The sequence below is a fragment of the Pristis pectinata genome, chromosome 9, assembly GCF_009764475.1.
Source record: "Pristis pectinata isolate sPriPec2 chromosome 9, sPriPec2.1.pri, whole genome shotgun sequence".
In the NCBI taxonomy this organism is placed as follows: domain Eukaryota; kingdom Metazoa; phylum Chordata; class Chondrichthyes; order Rhinopristiformes; family Pristidae; genus Pristis; species Pristis pectinata.
Genome location: NC_067413.1, coordinates 7,699,568 through 7,718,612, shown reverse-complemented (window position 1 = coordinate 7,718,612; position 19,045 = coordinate 7,699,568). Strand labels below are relative to the sequence as shown.

Genomic DNA, 19,045 nt, shown 5'->3' with positions numbered 1-19,045 from the left:
AATCTACATATCTTAATCTGATCCTCTCAACCATAAAACAATCAACTTTTATTTTCCATACAAAGGCTAAAGGACTCCTGATTGCTCAGGCTTTTGTTATTACTAATAAAAGACTTTCCATGTTGTAACTATTATCATACTCATCAAGCTCTGTGCACACATTTCAGTTCTATTCAATGGATTAATAGTTCAACCAATATCTACTAGTGCCACACCATTTATTCCTATCAATAATTTATCCAATATATCACCCTTATTCCAGTAAACATTTTCAAAGGAAAAATATGTAAAACATGTAAAAATACAGGGCAGCACAGTAGCACAACAGTCAACACAGCTTCCTTATAGCTCCAAGGGCCCATGTTCCACAATGACCCGTGTAGAGCTTGCAAGGTCTCCCGGTGACCTCTTGGGTTTCTGCTGGTGCTCCGGTTTCCTCCCAAAGACATGCTGATAGGTTAACTGGCTACTGTAAATGATCCCTCAGTGCAGATAAGTGGCAAAAGGATCAAAGGATAATTAAAGGACAAGTGAGAGAGAATGGAATACCAGGGCGACAAGGGAATGAGTAGAATGGGACTGGTGGGATTGCAGTCCTGGGAGCTGGCAAGGACCTGATGGGCTGAATAGCAGCCTTCAGCATCATTATAAGTAAGTAAAAGTGGAAAGATAATACAAGGTAGACTGCTGCACTTCAATACAAGCACAGTGTGACCTTCTTCCATGCAATAAATTCTATAGAACAGAGATAGTCATATCTTCATTGTGGGCTTTGCTCAGTAAGTGTTGACAAATTCCTACTCTGTTGCATAGCTCTTCAGTGACCAAATGAAGCTTGGCATACTTTGAATGCATGCACAGTCTACCCACCTGCTGTGCCAGTACTTTAGCACGTTCAAAAGGAATCTTATGGCCACATGACCTAAACAAGTAGGATCCTCACATGCTACCTGACGTTAAGATAACACCTTTGATATGGTAAAGGTGCTACTTGGGCATCAAGAACTCTGACAGCATTAGGGAGGTGACAGAGCTTGAATCCAACAGTTATGTGGTTTTCCAGCAACATTTGGGGACAGACAATCAGGAATGCTTCCTACCAGATCCCTTGCTTACCTGTAAAGCATTTCAGAAACAGATTTCCAATCACCTGAGCCCTACATATCCATTCCCCTTATTCCCCTCTCAACGTCTGACTTCCCGAGAACAGAATACTAAGCCAAATTTCTGTTATGTGACACTGCTGAATGCTGCAATGCTCTGTAGCTACTAGAAACCCAAATGAGGCCCAATGCTCAATTCACTTCAAAAGCCCAATCCTTCTCTGAAGGCCAGTCCTCTTCCCCAAAGATCCAACTCCAATTGATATCCTACCCAAAGCCCAAGTGTCTCGACAGTAAATCCCCGACTCATGCCTGTCCATGATCCCTGGCTATGATATCTAGCCACAGGTCAACCACCAAATATTCTTTCAAACTGAAGAAAAATGTATAATAAAATTGAGAAAAAAAATGAGTCCTTTTAAATTTAGCCAGGTCTCCAACAAACCTCTTCTTCCTGATTTCCCTATTTGTAAGTCTCCCCAGTCAGTAAGAACCCACCACCCCGGGTCCCCCTCCCAACTTGTACAAGCTAATATCTTTACAACATTCCTCCATCAAAAATTCTGGTACTTACACTATATTTCAGAATCCTATCCTCAATTATCATTTATGGTAGTAGGGAGAGATGGAAGCTTCATGAGAAGAGGTAAATAATGATGTTCTTACCCATACATTTGTAGTCTGGTGGCACAGCTTTCACTGTGGCATCAAAAAACGATAGCTCCACCTTCTGCTTCCGGTGATGACAACTCAATAGCAATGAAGGCTGGGCTATCACCAAGTACAGGAAGGGCTCCAGCTGAAGATCATTTGCTCCTCTGCGGCCTGGTTGTCGGACTATTGTGATTCCAAGAGCTTGTCGAGCTGAAGACCTGCTTGGTGTGTGGAGACTCTCCAGTGACAAGTGACCGGTGACCTTCCCTGTGGACAATGACGCATTGCTGTTCAGGAGGTCATCAGCTGTCATCACCGCAATCCCTAGCTGACCCGCTTTATTCTCTGGCACCCCTTCGGTCTCAGTGCTTTGTAGGTTTAGTGTACTCTTGCTGACTTTGTCACTCTCTTTCTTCTGTTGGCTTTCTTGTTGGGGCTTTGTTTTGGGATTAATTGTGAATGAGTAGGTCATCAGTGAGATACGGCCAGCTGTAATAAATATATCAAAAGGGATAAAATTTAAGTTCTTCACAATGGAAGATTGGCGGGAAGGCCTCGCAAGCCGGTGATGGCTGGTTCCACTCTGTTGTTCAATCTGAACAATGCGAATTCGCGCACTATCGCTTCCAATACCACTGTCCCGGGCTCCACTGTGTCGTGAGGAAGCATCCATAGGAGCTCCTTCTGGAGAAGTAATCTTATTCTGATCTTGTTGACAGGTCTGCAATAGTAAGATGTGGAAATTACATTTATTAGCAAGATATTGGCTTTACAATATGGCTACTCATGTTCTTACTGTTTATTTGCTTTCATTTGTAATGATTATGTTAGCAGCACACAAGATTACACACAGCGAGTTCTTATCATCCAACTTTTTCCAATAACATTGGCCCAGATTTTGTTGACACACACGCGACTCAGTATTTATCCATAAATGGGATTGCAAATTCAGGCAAGGAGCAGAAGCACCGTCCAACTCAAGTATCTAAAGTCTGTTGCGTGAATTCTAGTGCTCCACTATTATCTTGAAGAGGATGGCATCACCTCTGATAAGCATTAAACATCACGAAAGTATTACATATAAAGTAAATGATGCAGAGATATAAAGAGATATCCATTGCAACTTAAACACCATCCTTAAAATTAGCAATTAAACATCTCATTTTTTGACTGAAAATGCAAGCCTATGAACTTTGGCTTTTTTTATTTTTCTTTCTGTCTCCTTCTCTTGCTCTCTCATTCCCCAATCCAATCCACGTTGCCTCTCTTTCTGAGCTGGACAATTAACTTACCCACTCTAATTCACGCTAGAATTAGAAGGAAATGTAGACCATTTGGCCCTTCAAGCCTGCTCCACCATTCATCAAGATCATGACTAATCTTCTGCCTCAGCTCCATTTTTCTGCACTATCTCTGTATTCATTGATTCCCATTACATCCAGAAATGTTTTAATCACTGCTCTGAATAACCTCAATGACTGAACCTCCATATCAATTGATAAGAAATTTCAACTCATCTCAATCCAATATGTTTCTGAGACCATCCCATATCCTGCAACAGTCACCTTGGTTCTACACTCCTCATCCAGGGAAATCATCCTCCTCTGATCCACCCTGTTGAGTTCTGTTTCACTGACATCACCTCTCAGATGTTCTAAACTCTACAGAATACAGGCCTAATCTACTCAACCTCTCCTAATAGAGCAAAACTCACATCCCAGGAATTACAAGCAATCTGCTGGAGGAAATCAGCAGGTCTAGCAGCAGCAGTGGGAGGAAAGGATCCTGATGCAGGGTTTCAACCTGAAGCGCGGCAATTCCTTTCCTCCCACGGACACTATTCTATTCCACGAATTATATTCCATCAACTATATTCCCGCCCACTCATTCAGTTTGTGCTTATCCCCTTGAAGTTTCTTTACATCCACCTCCTATTCACAATCCCACCTAGTTTTGTATCATCAGCAAACTTGGAAATATTACATTTGTTAACCTCAGCCAAATCATTGATCTAGATTATGAAGAGCTGACACCGAAGCACCAACCCCTGCAGTACACCATGAGTCACGGCACACTAGTCTGTGAAGGACAATGGCACGCTTCCTTTATTAGTCGAGGCATTGAGTTCAAGTGTCAGGAAGTTATGTTGCAGCTCTATAAAACTCTATTAAGGTCACATCTGGAGTATTGCATTCAATTCCGGTCACCCCATTATAGGAAGGATGTGGAGGCTTTGGAGAGAGCGCAGCGGAGGTTTACCAGGATGCTGCCTGGATTAGAGGGCAGGTGCTATAAGAAGAGGTTGGACAAACTTGGGTTGTTTTCTCTGGGGCAGGGGAGGCTGAGGTGAGACTTGACAGCAGTTTATAAGATTATGAGAGGCATAGATAAGACAGCTGGTACCTTCTTCCTAGGGTCGAAATGTTTAATACCAGAGGGCATGCTTTTAAGGTGAGCGGGGGTAAGTTCAAAGGGGATGTGAGGGGCAAGTTTCTTTACAGAGAGTGATGGGTGCCGGGAATGCGCTGCCAGGGTTGGTAGTGGAGGCGTTTAAGAGGCTATTAGATAGGCACATGAATGTGCAGAGAATGGAGGGATGGCCTCGTTGGGCCAAAGGGCTTGTATCCATGCTGTATTGCTCTATGGATGTGGACATTGTGTTGGCAGAAGGGATTAGTTTAGTTAGGTGTTTAATTATTAGTTTAATTAGTTTGGCGCAGACTATGGGCTGAAGGGTCTCTTCCTGTGTTGTACTTATGTTCTATTTCCACTCTTTGCTTTCTGTCTGTTAATCATTCGACAATTGAACCCTGTATATTACCCCATGTGCTCCAACCTTGCTGACCAATCTCTGGCGTGGCACCTTATCAAAAGCCTTCTGAAAATCTAAATATACTACGTCATTGGTTTCCCCCTTATCTATTCTTCTAGTAATATCATCAAAGAATTCTAATAGATTATTCAAATATAATTACCCTTTCATAAGTACATGCAGACTCTGCTCAATCCTTTTCTAAGCGACATTACATAATGACAAATTCCAACACTCTACCAACGACTGATGTTAGGATAGCACGTTGGTATTAAATAGTGGGCTCACATGTCCTCCTGTCCAACCTGAAGAATGCATTCCAGAATCTGTGGAATTTTGACAGAAGATAACTAATGCATGCACTATCTCCAAAGCTGCCTTTCTCAAAACTTTGGGATACTGTTCAGTGGGTCCTTGGAAATTATTGGTTTTCAATATCACCAACTTCTCTGGTATATTTTTTCACTACTAATAATAATTTCTTTCAGTTCCTCATTCTTGCTAGAGCCTTGGTTCTCTGGTACTTCTGTGGTGCTCTGAGTCTTCTTCCATGAAGAGAGACACAAAGTATTTGCTTAATTTCCTCTGCGATTTCCTTATTCCCCCTTATAACTTCTGCTGTCTCTGTCAGTGAGGCTGCTAGTCATTTCCTTCTCATGTTTCTCGCTAGTTTACCCTCATATTGTACCTTCCCTTTGTATATCAATTTCTTGGTCCTCTTTTGCTGAGTTACACATAAAGATACGAATTAGGAGCACGTTAGGTCACTCAGCTCCTCAAGCCTGCTCCGGTATTCAAATAAGATCATAGCTGATCTGATTGTAACTACAGTTCTGCATTCCCACCTACCCCTGGTAACCTTTCGCCCCAGTGCTTATCAACAATCTATCGACCTCTGCCTCTAAAAATATTCAAAGGCTCTGCTTCTATCGCTCTTCAAGGAACAGAATTTCAAAGACTCGCAGCTGTATGAAAGGAAAAATTTGCAAAACCATATTTATTTTACACAGTTATGAAATGCTCCCAATCTTCAGCCTACTGCTGTTTCTGGCAACTTTATAAGCCTCCCTTTCTAATACATAGCAATATCTTTAATTTCTCCTGTCAGCCACGGGAACCACTTTCCCTGTTGGGTTGTTGTGCCTTAAAGCAATATGTCTTTGCAAATCAAATTCCTTCTTTAATTTGCCCATCAATCACACAACTTGCCAATCAATCACACAACTCGCCTCTCATACCTCTGTCGTTTCCCAGGTTTGAATTTAAAAACCAAATATCACTTTTAAGCTCAATGTAAAATTCATTATGTTATAGTCATTCTTCACTAAAGGTCCCTTCACAATAAGATTATTAATTAATAATCTTATTAATTAATCATTAATACACGGTAATAATAATTAGGTGCTGTAAGTTACTTATTATTGGAGCTAAGTGGCAAAAAGTCGAAGGGGAGTTGACAGAGGTTACGAGCTCTGGTGGGATAGGTCTGTTGGGACTTGATGGGCCAAGTGGCTCATCACCAAATAAGTGCTCCATTTAAGTGCAGAAAAAAGTTGCAGTACCTAGATATATGAAACATTAACAAATAAACATTGTTAGAGTAGAGAGGCATAGTAATGGTTCAATTCCAGCCGCTGTCTGTAAGGAGTTTGTATGTTCTCCCCGTGTCTGCGTGGGTTTCCTCTGGGTGCTCCGGTTTCCTCCCACATTCCAAAGACGCATGGATTAGGAAGTTGTGGGCATGCTATGTGGGCGCCAGAAGCGTGGCGACACTTGTGGGCTGCCCCCTAGAACACTCTATGCAAAGATGCATTTCACTGTGTGTTTCGATGTACATGTGACCAATAAAGAAATCTTATCTTAATCATTTCTCATTGGACAGTACTTGATAAAGAATAGCCTTTATCCTGTTTGATTGTGAAATATTGATCTGGAAAATAATCTTGCACACATTCCCATGAATTCATCATCCACCTTATTACCTGTAATTTGACTTGTCCAGCCTATAAATAGAATGAAAACCTGATTACTACATTACCTGCACTTCTAATTTCCTGATTGACGCCATGCCCAACATTACAATTATTATATGGTGGCCTTTAATGAATAATTCCCACCAATGTTTTCTGCCTTTTCCTGCTTCTTAATTCCAACCAAACTGAATCTAATTCTACATCTCGATCTATTTCTCAGTCCTCTCCACAAGGAGACACAAGTGTGTTCACGTCTCAGTTCCCTCTTTCCTCTTCTCTCTTATTATCAGTTCATACTTTCAGCAATGTGGTCAAAGTCAAATATGCATGAGCAAGCTGTGAGAATGCCAGCTATCGAAAGATGCATCACCACAGCAAATCATTCCCCAACCATTTTGTACAGTCAAAAAGTAAAAAGTTTCCAATAATCCTTCCCCAGGATAGAAATGTCAAATACCAGAGGACATGCTTTTAAGGTTAGAAGGGGAAAGTTTAAAGGCGACGTGAGGGGCAAGTTTTTTTTACACAGAGAGTGGTAGATGCCTGGAATGGGTGACTAGGGGTAGTAATCTAAGTAGGCAGTTTGGTGGAGTTTAAGAGGCTTTTAGACAGACACATGAATATGAAGGGAATGGCCTGTCCAGTGCTGTACTGTTCTATGTTTTAATAAAAAGGTTTCTACCTTCATTTGAACTGCAATCATTCCCCCGTACTGATGACATCTGGGATTACCTGATTACACCGTTCAATGTACCCCCACTTTGCTCTAATTTCAGATCTCCAGTATCTGCAGTTTTTTAATTTTGTACCTGTTACTCTTATATCAATTATAGTTGCAAATATATTTCTAAGCTCACTTCCCTCCCTGCTGGATCTTAGTGGCACGTGGAGTTTGCATTTTATTAAGTTGAAAGTAGCTCTCCATCACTTGTAATAAATGTGCAGGACAGTGTCGGCTGCACGCTGTACTCTGCCTCCAAAAATCCATCCCACTGACTTTAATGGAAGCAGTCTGCAATAATCTGCGACTATTTTGTGTACCAAGTGCAAGGCAATTTTAGAGTCAGAGATTCATAGAGTCATAGAGCACAGAAACAGGCCCTTCAGCCCATCATGTCCATGCCAACCACTGCAGCTGTCTACAAATTGGTAAATTGGTTTATTACTGTCACATGTACTGAGGTACAGCGAAAAATTTTGTGTTGCATGCCATCCATGCAGATCATTTCATTACATCAATGCATCGAGGTAGCGCAAGGGTAAACCAGCAAAATGCAGAATATAGTGTTACAGTTACAGAGAAAGTGCAGTGCAGATAGACAATAAGGTGCAAGGCCATGACGAGGTAGATTGCGAGGTCAAGAGTCCATCTTATCGTACTAGAGGTTTGCTCAATAGTTTTATAACAGCAGGATAGAAACTGTCCTTGAACCTGCTGGTATGTGCTTTCACACCTGATGGGAGGGGGGAGAAGAGAGAATGTCCGGAGTGGGTGGGGTCTTTGATTATGTTCGCTGCTTTACCGAGGCAGCGAGAAATGTAGACAGAATCCATGGAGGGGAGGCTGGTTTCTGTGATGTGCTGAGCTGTGTCCACAACTCTCTGCAGTTTCTTGCGATCTCAGGCAGAGCAGTTACCATACCAAGCCATGATGCATCTGCATAGGATGCTTTCTGTGGTGCATTTACCCGCATTAGGTCCATTGCCCTCTATGCCTTGGCTAGATATTTCTTAAATGATGTGAGAGTACCTTCCTCCAGCACCCTCTCAGGAAGCACATTGCAGATTCCAACCACTCCCAAAAGTTTCCCCTCAGATCCCCACTAAGCTTCCTACCTCTCACCTTACATCTATGCCCTCTTGCCTCAGACATCCCCACCATGGGAAAAAGATGCTTACTATATACCCTTACTATGCCCCTCTACTCTAACAATGTTTATTTGTTAATATTTCATATATCTAGGTACTGCAACTTTTTTCTGCACTTAAGTGGAGCACTTACTTATTTGTTGATGAGCCACTCAGCCCATCAAGTCCCAACAGACCTATCCCACCAGAGCACTTCCCTCTCTCCTTATTTACCAAGTGGCCCTGCAACTTAACCTATTGCACATGCCCGTCAACTCCCCTTCGACTTTTTGCCACTTAGCTCCAATAATAAGTAACTTAATAATAATAACTTAATAATAAGTAAAAGACGTACGGGTAGGTTAATTTGGGTTTAAAATGGGCGGCGTGGACTCGTTGGGCCAGAAGGGCCTGTTACCACGCTGTAAATAAAGTTTTAAAAAAAAGTTTACAGCACCTAATTAACCTATCGGAGATGTGGGAGGAACCTGGAGCACCAGGGGAAACTCGCATAGTCACAGGGAGAATGTGCAAACTCCATGCAGACAGCAGTGAAAATGGCTGTACCCAAAGGAGGAAAAATTCAGACCAATGTCTTGTATAGGATCTGGCACCATGCCAAGAAGAAAGCAATTAAGAAAATTTGGAGAAGCATCATATATTAAAAACGTTAGCCTAGAAGTTCATTGACACCTCAGGGGGTGTGTGAGGGAGGTTGTCACGAGGTGGGCCCATGACCAATTTGGTTACAGGCAGGCAACAGTAAAAGTAAGCAGTGCTTGAAGAGCTCTTACAAACTCTCTTTACCAATGATGGGTAAATCCAGGACTGGCTGGTCATGAGGGGAGAGAAGCATAGCAGTCTGGGGTTGGATTGGGATGAGGGGCCAGAAAGGGCCAGAATTGGGGATCTATCTGGGAGTCAGGGCTAAAAGTGGAAAGAGGTGGACTTAGGAGCTGGGGCAGTCAGGAGCTGTGTGAGTGAGATCGGTGGGTGCAGAAGTCAGTTTGAAAAGAAGTTAAATAAGGTAAACGACTGTGCATGCACACAGATTCATTGGGAAGACTTCCAAGTCAGAGAGCCGGGTCTCTGGAACCTGGGACTTAACTGGAGGGGAAGGCTTTGCTGCAGCATATGCTTGAGATCACAAGCTCCTGCTCATTGGAGATGAACACGAGTTCCCATGGTCTCCAAGTATCTGACCAGAAACAAAGTGTGGTGTCTTCCCAAAGGGTGGTCAAATTAATATGGATACTGACAAAGTGCTGGCACACTTGTGTGAATGATGTACATGATCTACACGTTCAAAACAATAACATAAACAAATTGCTACCCATCTCCATCAACGTTATTTTCCCCTTTGAGCGGGCATTCATCTTTGGTCACTAGCAGTAAAGATGTGCAAGAATCTTGGCCACTGGTTGCATTCACCATCAATGACCTGAAGGTGCAAAAGTGAATCTGACCAACGTTGATGTTCTTGCCCGTGTTTACTGATAGCTATTGAAGATGAATTTCTCCCCCTTTGGTTCTGAAAACCCCTGCCAGATAAGTTCCCTGCTCTGAATGCTACTGGAATTGTTGCTATCACTCCAAATATTGCAAAATTCCACTGATCGGGACCATATTCAAACTTTATGTAAATTAACTAAAAGGAGGAAACACATTTCCTAAGTTGAACTGAAGCAAATAAGAAAATGTGATTGGCCCTCAGTATGGGTTAACATGCATCTGATTGAGCTATAATAGACTGCTGCACATTTTATGCTTTTTAATCATTGCAGATGTTTCAAATTATTATATGTTAAAACATATTTTCTACTGCCCTTAAAGTATGAAGCTTCTGGTATGAACACTTCAGAGAATTAAATACATATTATTGCAACATTGAATATAAAATTTCAGACCTCCAGGCGTACATTAAATAAGTTGGCAACACATTAAAGAAAATGCTTTGCTTATTAGATACTTCCTATTCTAAACAGTGTCATCAAAAACTAGACCAATCCATATAAAAAGCAATAGTGTTTCCACAAGAATCCTATGCCAAAAATCCTGTTTCTTCCACCTAATGAGTAAAGGATGTGTCCTTTTTATACGAATCTAAGATTTTTCCCAAATAGCCACATTAGGAGGCATAAATATATGTTCCATATGGGTTATATTTCATCAAATTGTGTCGGTATGATTCTAGAGATCTACAGCATGATAGCATTTAATAATGCTTCATATGAAACAGAGCTGAAGATAAAAATCCCCCCTTTATCCAATTGAGACCAAGTGACTAAAATCTACAGGTTTGGATTCTGCCACAGCTGAAGAAACATAAAAGAGAGCAGAAGTTAACTTGAAGTTATAGTGTAACTTTCTCTCATACCAATTACAGATTTATTTAAAATGATAACTTAAAACAATTTGTTACTCATTTGTATCAATAGCATTAATGATCACTCTATCGTTAACTCCAACAGGCTTTGATGCTGCTTCATTGTGAATAGTGGGGGGTGGAAATTAAAAATTGTAGCTGTTGTATTGAATTTATTAATCCTAGCTGCAAGCCATTTGTATCAGAATATGAGAGCTGGAAGTCCTTTCTCAACTCATTTGTTCAAAATTAATAAACTCACTGGGAGAGTCAGTTTGTTGAGTATCAATTACTTGTTCGTCAGCAAAAACGAAGGCTAATATCTTTATTGGGCAATTGCTTGATGTCATGTCATATAATACTAAATGTGCAAATGTACACAAAAAAATCATGCTCCAAACACAGTTTTAAGCTCACAGAAAAGCATTTCTACAGACTCATTATTGTACCCTGCGTGTCAAATTCCATTTGCTAGATTATTTTTCTAACTGCAGATTATGGCAGAGAAACGACATGATATAATGGAAGCCCTGTTTTTGGTGGCTTTCATGCCATCAGAACAGTAGTGGATTGTAGCATGGTTATTGCTTTCCCTGGAACTTACTGCTCCTGAGCACCACATTTGCTCTACTGCTTTCAGTCCTTATTTCTAAGTCTTCTGCTCTAAACTCATTGCTTTGTTGTACCTCAAAGCACATTTATGAACTTCTCCATTAACTACCTGGAGATGGAATCATATAGCATGGAAACAGGTCCTTCTGTTCACTGAGTCCACACAATCATCAAGCCCTATATTAGAGACCTAAGAGACTGCAGATGCTGGATTCTGGAGCAAAAAACAAACTGCTGGAGGAACTCAGCAGGTCGAGCAGCACCTGTGAGGGGAAAGGAATTGTCAACTTTTCAGGTGGAAACCTGCACTGGGACTTCTGAAACATTGACTGTCCATTTCCCTCCACAGATGCTGCCTGACCTGCTGAGTTCTTCTAGCATCATGTTTTTAACCTCCTGGTTAATCTCCTCTTCACTCTCTCCAAAGCAACCACATCCTTCCTATAACGTGGTGACCAGAACTGCACACAATATTCCAAGTGCACTCTAACATTCCAACTTTTACATCCTATGTCATATACCTTCTTCACCACCCTACCTACCTGTGTTGACACTTTCAGGGAATATTGGTCTTGAACTCCAAGGTCCCTCTGTTCATCAACATTCCTTACTGCCATACCATTTACTGTATATGCCCTTCCTCTACGTGACTTCTCAAAGTACATCACCTCGCACTTGTCAGGATTTAATTCCACCTGCCAATGCACTGCCCAACTTTCCATCTGATCTATATCCTGCTGCAGCTTTTGACAACCTTCCTTGCTATCCACACCACCACACCTTTCATGTCATCCCCTACGTTCACTCATCATACCTCCTACATTCACATCCAAATCGTTAACATATATATTACAAACAACAAAGGTTCCAGCACCAATCACGACTGGTCAAAAACGTCCAATCAGAAAAACATCCTTGCACCACTACCCACTGCTCATATCACCAAGCCAATTCTCGAACCATATAGCCAGCTCACATTGGATTCCATATGCTCTAACCTTCAGGACCAGCCTACCACATAGGACCTTGTTAAATGCCTTACTAAAGTCCATATAGGCAACATCTACCATCCTGCCTTCATCAATCTTCTAAGGTACCTCCTCAAAAAATTCAATCAAATTAGTGAGGCAAGTCGGTATAGGATTGGTCTAAATGAATGCAATGGTCAGCACGGTATCAGTGGGATGAAGGGCCTGTTTCTGTGCTGTATATCTCTTTGACTTTCTGTCTCTAAATTCATAGAGAGGTCAGGAAGCAAGCATACTTATTTTAAAATAGAGGCATTATTAGGTGAGGGACCAGGGCAGGTTTGCAGGCATGGAGTTAATGGCAATGTAAGTTAGATGATGGGCAGCAAAGTTTAGAATGATCTCAGGTTTATGGAGAACATAAAATGTGTGTGGGACAGGGTGGGTTGCAAACATCGGAATTGTCAGTGGAAGTGATAAGCTCTTAAGAGCCAAGCTTGGCTTACCCTACTCTGACAGCTTATCCTATTCTGTGCATTCTGCTTTGTTTAACACTTGGATTTCTCAATTAGAATAAAACATTATTATATTTAGAGAGTACCAACTGATCTTGCACCCCAATAGCAAGATACCAACTAACTAGGATTTCTGCTATTAATTTGAAGTGCACAATCCAGGAACAATTGTGTTCAGCTCCTGACCAAACTTTGAAGATGTAGCTTCCATGAAACCATATATCTACTGCTATAAATCAGCTTAAATCCCAGGTTTGCCAAAGATCTGACAAACTCAGCTATCGCTAAGTTGCCCTGTTTTTATGGTGTATGAGCCTCCCTCAACAAACAGAGCAACTTTCCCATTGCAAAACATTTCCTTTGAAAGTGAGAGAGAGGGGGAAAAATACCTGACAGGTCCCCATTCTGCTCCACTGAAGCAAATCTCCTGTGGGCTGATCACAAATAGAAATGAGCAGCAGCTGTGCACTCCAACAACCACACTGAAGGGGGAAGCTTGGTAATGGAGAGACTGATATAGTTTTACTGAAGTTATTTAAAAGCTACAATGTGCACAGACTTAAGCTACTGAGAGGGTGAAAACTGGAGTGCACTCGATGTTCTTGCCAGATGGCATTATTATTTTGGCTCATACATCACCCTTATAGGCAGGTAATTTAGTAAAATATGAATAATATTTGTAATGCGTCTAAACACCTCAGTTTGATCATAAATATGGGACATGAACAGTCCTATAGCGGAGAAAAGCAACCTTTCAAATTCTCAATTTCATCTTCTGTCTAAGGCACTGCCAGTGTATTATGGTTTATGGTCACAGAACCACACAGCATGGAACAGGCCCTTCAGCCCATCAAGAACATGCTGACCACCGAGCATCCATTTTCACTATAACCTATCTATTCTCCTTAACCTATGAACCTGCACGTCTTTGGGATATGGGAGGAAACAGGAGCACTCAGGGGGACCTCACACCGGCACAGGGGAAATGTGCAAACTCCACACAGACAGTGCTGGAGGTCAGGATCAAACCTGGGTCCCTGGAGCTGCAAGGTGGCAGCTCTACTAGCTGTGCCACTATGCTGCCAGTTAAGAATATCAAACATGAAGAAAAGTTTATCCAAAGGAATAGTTTAACAGAATTTACTGATAAACCATCATGAACCAAGTATTTATTTTGAAAAAAAAATTACACCCATTTATAATAATTCTCCAAGTGTGGTCCCAATTAAATATAAACCACACTTGGAGTATTGTGAGCAGTTCTGGTCACCCAGCTACAGGAAGGATGCCATGATGCTGGAGAGAGTACAGGAAAGATTGTCAAGGATGTTACTGGGACTGAAGGGCTTGAGTTATAAGGAGAGACTGGAAAGGCTGGGACTTTATCCCCCTGGAGGGTAGCAGGCGGAGGTCTGACCTTATAGAGGTATATAAAATCATGAGGAACAAAGATGGATGGTCACAGTCTTTTCCCCAGGGTAGGGAAGTCCAAAACTAGAGGACAGAGATTTAAGGCGAGGGGGAAAAATTTTAAAGGGTCCTGAGGGGCAACTTTTTCCACACAGAGGGTGGTGAGGATATGGAACAAACTGTCAGAGGAAGTTGTTGAGGGTGGTACAATTACAGCATTTAGAAGACATTTGGACAGGTACATGGATAGAAAAGGTTGAGAGGGATCTGGGCTAAATGGAGGAAAATGGGACTGGCTCGGACAGACACCTTGATTGGCATGGACGAGCTGGGCCAAAGGGCCTGTTTCCATGCTATATAACGTGATGACTCTGTGACAATAATCCTATACTAATCCCATTTTTCCCCCCACATTGCCATCAACTCTTCCCCAGTTTCCACCACTCACTTACACACACAAGGGGCAATTTACAGTGGCAAATTAACCTCCCAATCCATGTTTCTTTGGGATGTGGGATGTGGTTGCTGTTAGTCCAGTCCTCTGGACTAGTCCAGCAACTGGAGCACTGCACCACCACGGTACCCCTTCAGCACCCCACATCACTACCAAATGCTCTGGCCTATTTATCTGGAATACCATGGGTCCTGCATAAATAATAAAACACTATATTTGTGCAATTCTTTAAAAAAAAAATCTGTGAACATTTCAAAAGAACAACAGTAGACCATTTGGCTCCTCAGACATGTTCCACTATTCCATTAGATCATGGCTGATCTATATCATAGAATTATAGCACAGGAGGAAGCCATCCAACTCATTGAGATTATGCCAGCTTCTCATAGAGAAATCCCTTCAGTCCCATTCACCCCACAAAGGCTGTAATTCAAAACCATTTGACCACTTTGTCCCCGATATCTATTCAATTTCATTTTAAATGTGATTACTGCCTCTGTCTCAAGAGCCAGTTCTTTAATAACCTATGTGAGCCAGTTCTTTAATAACCTTCTGTATTTCCTGCACTTCCCAAGGTAATCATCAATCATCATTCTCATTTTTCATTAACTTACCAGCAGAAACTATCCTTTATGACAGGAAAAAAAACACTTGGCAATCTTTAAAAAAAACATTTAATCCACCGATAGTTGGAGAGTTAAGCCACATGTATCAGATGTGCTCCACGATACATACCATGGACTTGCTGGGAATGATTTGGATGGGAGAGATACAACACTAAGTGACCTGTCCACAAAATGCAAGAGAAATACATTCTGACTAATTACCATTACTCTGTTTACTCTCAATGTGATGAAAGTTGTCATTGAGAGTGCCATCAAGGGACACTTACTCACCAATAACCTGCCCAGTTTGGTTTTTACCAGTATTGGAAAACAAAAAAAAAACTGCAGATGCTGGAATATGAAAGAAGAACAGAAATGCTGGAAGAACTCAGCCAGTCAAGCAACAACTGTGCAAAGAGAAACCAGTTAACATTTCAGTCCAAGGTTCTTCATCAGGAGGGGTCTTCGGCTGGTGGAGGAACTCAGCGGGTTGAGCAGCATCTGTGGGGGACGGGGGGGAGTGAGGAATCGTCAATGTTTCAGGTCAAGACCCTACATCAGTACTGTTGACCCCAAACACTGACAATTCCTTCCCCTCCCCCGCCCCCCACAGATGCTGCTCGACCCACTGAGTTTTTCAAGCAGTTTGACTTTGCCTCAGAAGATGACCCAGTTCATAACTGCACGCAGCAAGACCCAGACAACATTCAAGGACGGGCTGATAAGTGACAAGTAATATTTGAGCCAAAAATGTAAGACAATGACCAGCTCCAGCCAGAGTTTACCCTCCTATCCTTGCCATTTGATAGCTTTACCATCAGTGAGAATCTCATTATAAACATTGTGGGAGGCACTGCTGAAATGGACCTGCCACATAAATGCTGTGGCTACAAGAGCAGCTCAGAGGCTGTGTATCCTGCAGCAAATGACTCACTTTCTGAAACCCCAAAGCCTTCCCATCACCTACAAGTCAGTGGTGTGTTGGAATATTCCCATCCCCCCCATTAATGACTGCAGCTCCAGCAACATTCAAGCAACTCAACACCATCCAGTACAAAGCAACCTACATGAATGACACCCCATTTAACACATTAAACACTCACTCCCTCCACTACAGGCACACCATGGTTGGAGTGTATATGATTTAGGCAACTAGACCCCTCAAGACTGTTCTGCTATTTAATAAGATCATGGCTGCATTCCTGTCTATCCCTTGTTTTTTTCAAAAATCTAACTCTGCTTTAAAAATGTTCAAGGACTCTGCTTCCATTGACACTTCGGGAAGAGAGTTCTGAAGACTAAATATTTTTAAACAGTGAACCCTAGTTCCAGATTCTGCCAGGGGAGGAAGCATCCCCTCCATATCTACTGTGTCAAGATCTTGTATGCTTCAATTGAGTCTCCCCTTACTCTTCTACATTTCTAGCAGATACAATCCTAGCCTGTCCAACCTTTCCTCATAAGATACCAGCTCAGTTTGATATTAGTTCAGTAAACCTTCTCTGAGCTGCTTCCCATCCAATAGCATCCTTCCTTAAAGAAGGAGACCAATATTAGTCATAAGAGTTTTGACATTTGAAGAAAAGTCTTCGACCTGAAACGTAAACTGTTTCTCTTGGTATTGGTTTATTATTGTCACTTGTACCGAGGTACAGTGAAAAACTTGTCTTGCGTACTGATCGTACAGGTCAATTCATTACACAGTGCAGTTACATTGAGTTAGTACAGAGTGCATTGAGGTAGTACAGGTAAAAACAATAACAATATAGAGTAAAGTGTCACAGCTACAGAGAAAGTGCAGTGCAATAAGGTGCAAGGTCACAACAAGGTAGATCGTGAGGTCAGAGTCCATCTCATTGTATAAGGGAACCATTCAATAGTCTTATCACAGTGGAATGGAAAGCACCTTTCAATTGTCTGACCTGCTGAATGTTTCAAATATTTCCTGCTTTCTTAGAGAGTCATTGCATTGACTGCATTTTTCATATTTAAAAAAAAAGAAAAAAAAAGCAGGTAGTAGAGCTGCTGCCTCACATTACTAGCTACCCAGACTCAGTTCTGACCTTGGGTGCTGTTTGTGTGGAGTTTGTATGTTCTTTCTGGGTCATCTGGTTTCCTCATACAGCCCAAAAACAAGAGAGTTGGTAGGTTAAATGGCCACTGTAAATTGCCCCAAGTGTGGGAGTGAGTGGTAGAATCTGGAGGGAGTTGATGGAGAATAAAATGGGATTAGTGTAGGATTGCTACAAATGGGTGCCACAAAGTCATTGAGAGAAACACCATGGAAACAAGCCCTTCAGCCCACTTTGTCAACCATCAGTCACACTTTTACACTAATCCTACATTAATCCCTTTTTATTATTCTGCCCACATTCTCATCAGCTCTCCCCCGGGTTCTCCCATCTACCCACACACTAGGGACAATTTACAGTGGCTAATTTAACCTACCGACCTGCGCACCCTTGGGATGTGGGAGGAAATTGGAACACTCAAAAGAAACTCACTCAGTTGCAAGGAGGATATCCAAATTCCATGCAGACAGCACCCAAAGTCAGCACTGAACATGGGTCTCTGGCACTGTGAGGGAGTGAATCAACAAATTCAGGCACTGGGTGCCTGAATGTCCATGTATATTCTGTGGGCAAAGGGCTTGTTTCCTTGCTGTATGACTCTATGACTCATACTGCAAGAAATAGGCCCTTCAGCCCACCAAGTCCGCACTGACTAATATCGTTTGCAATACTGCAGATGTGATCTCACCTGGTATAACTGAAACAAACCCACGATAGTTTTGTGTTCAATTCCCTGAGCAATAAATGAAAACATTGTTAGCTTTCGGAATTACTTGTTGAATTTATATATTAGCGTTTTGCAAATCATGCATTAGGACGACCAGATCCCTCTGCATCTCAGAGCTCTGCAATCTCTCACCATTTAGATAATATGCTTTTTTCCTTTTTTATTTTTTTCTGCCCAAGTGGACAATATCAAAATGCATTGCAGTTACTTATCTGGGCTACACCCACAGCATCTCACAAAATTGTGAAGTCTACGCCAAGAGGTACAGTAGCAACAGGCACACAGGAGCACCATCACCTACAATCACACACCGTCAACCCTCTACCCAGTTATGGATATACCTTCACCAGGAATGCAACAGTTTAAGAAAGTAGCTCATCAGCACATTCTCAAGGGCAATCAGAGATAAGCAAACAATGCCACCATTGCTAGCAACACTGCTTCCCATAAAATGAATTATATTAATCTCATAGGCGGTGAATTTGTATTGATACAGAAATATCCATTTAACCCCAAATAGTTCTTGATGATTAAGTATCCAACATTATTTTAGTTCTCCATCTTTTTATTCACATAAGTCAGAAAATGACTGACTGATCCAGCAATTAGTTTTAATCGAAAATTACATCAAGGGACAATGATGAAGTGACACATTCTGTTCATGAGTTCAACTTTCACAATACTATTTGTCAGAACATATTATTTACAGAGTAAGAGTTTTTAGGTCTGGGTTTAGCATGCTAACATGTATTTTAAAATACTAAAATGTAATGGATTGAAAACTGGCTGTCTCATAGAAAACAGAGTTGCAATAAATAGGTTCTTTTCAGACTGGAGAGAGGTAACTAGTGGAGTACCACAGGAATCAGTTCTTGGCCTGCAATTGTACACTATTTACATCAATAAGCTGGAAGAAGGAACAGTATG

General features: G+C 41.6%; 1 protein-coding gene across 1 annotated transcript in view; it reads right to left on the bottom strand.

The window, feature by feature from the left end:
• The window catches only part of LOC127574065 (intermembrane lipid transfer protein VPS13B-like), a 795,946-nt gene that overhangs the window by 147,466 nt on the left and 629,435 nt on the right, over positions 1 to 19,045 (bottom strand). The window contains 1 exon segment of the mRNA XM_052022696.1: positions 1,770 to 2,478. Within this exon segment, the coding sequence (XP_051878656.1) occupies positions 1,770 to 2,478 (709 nt within the window).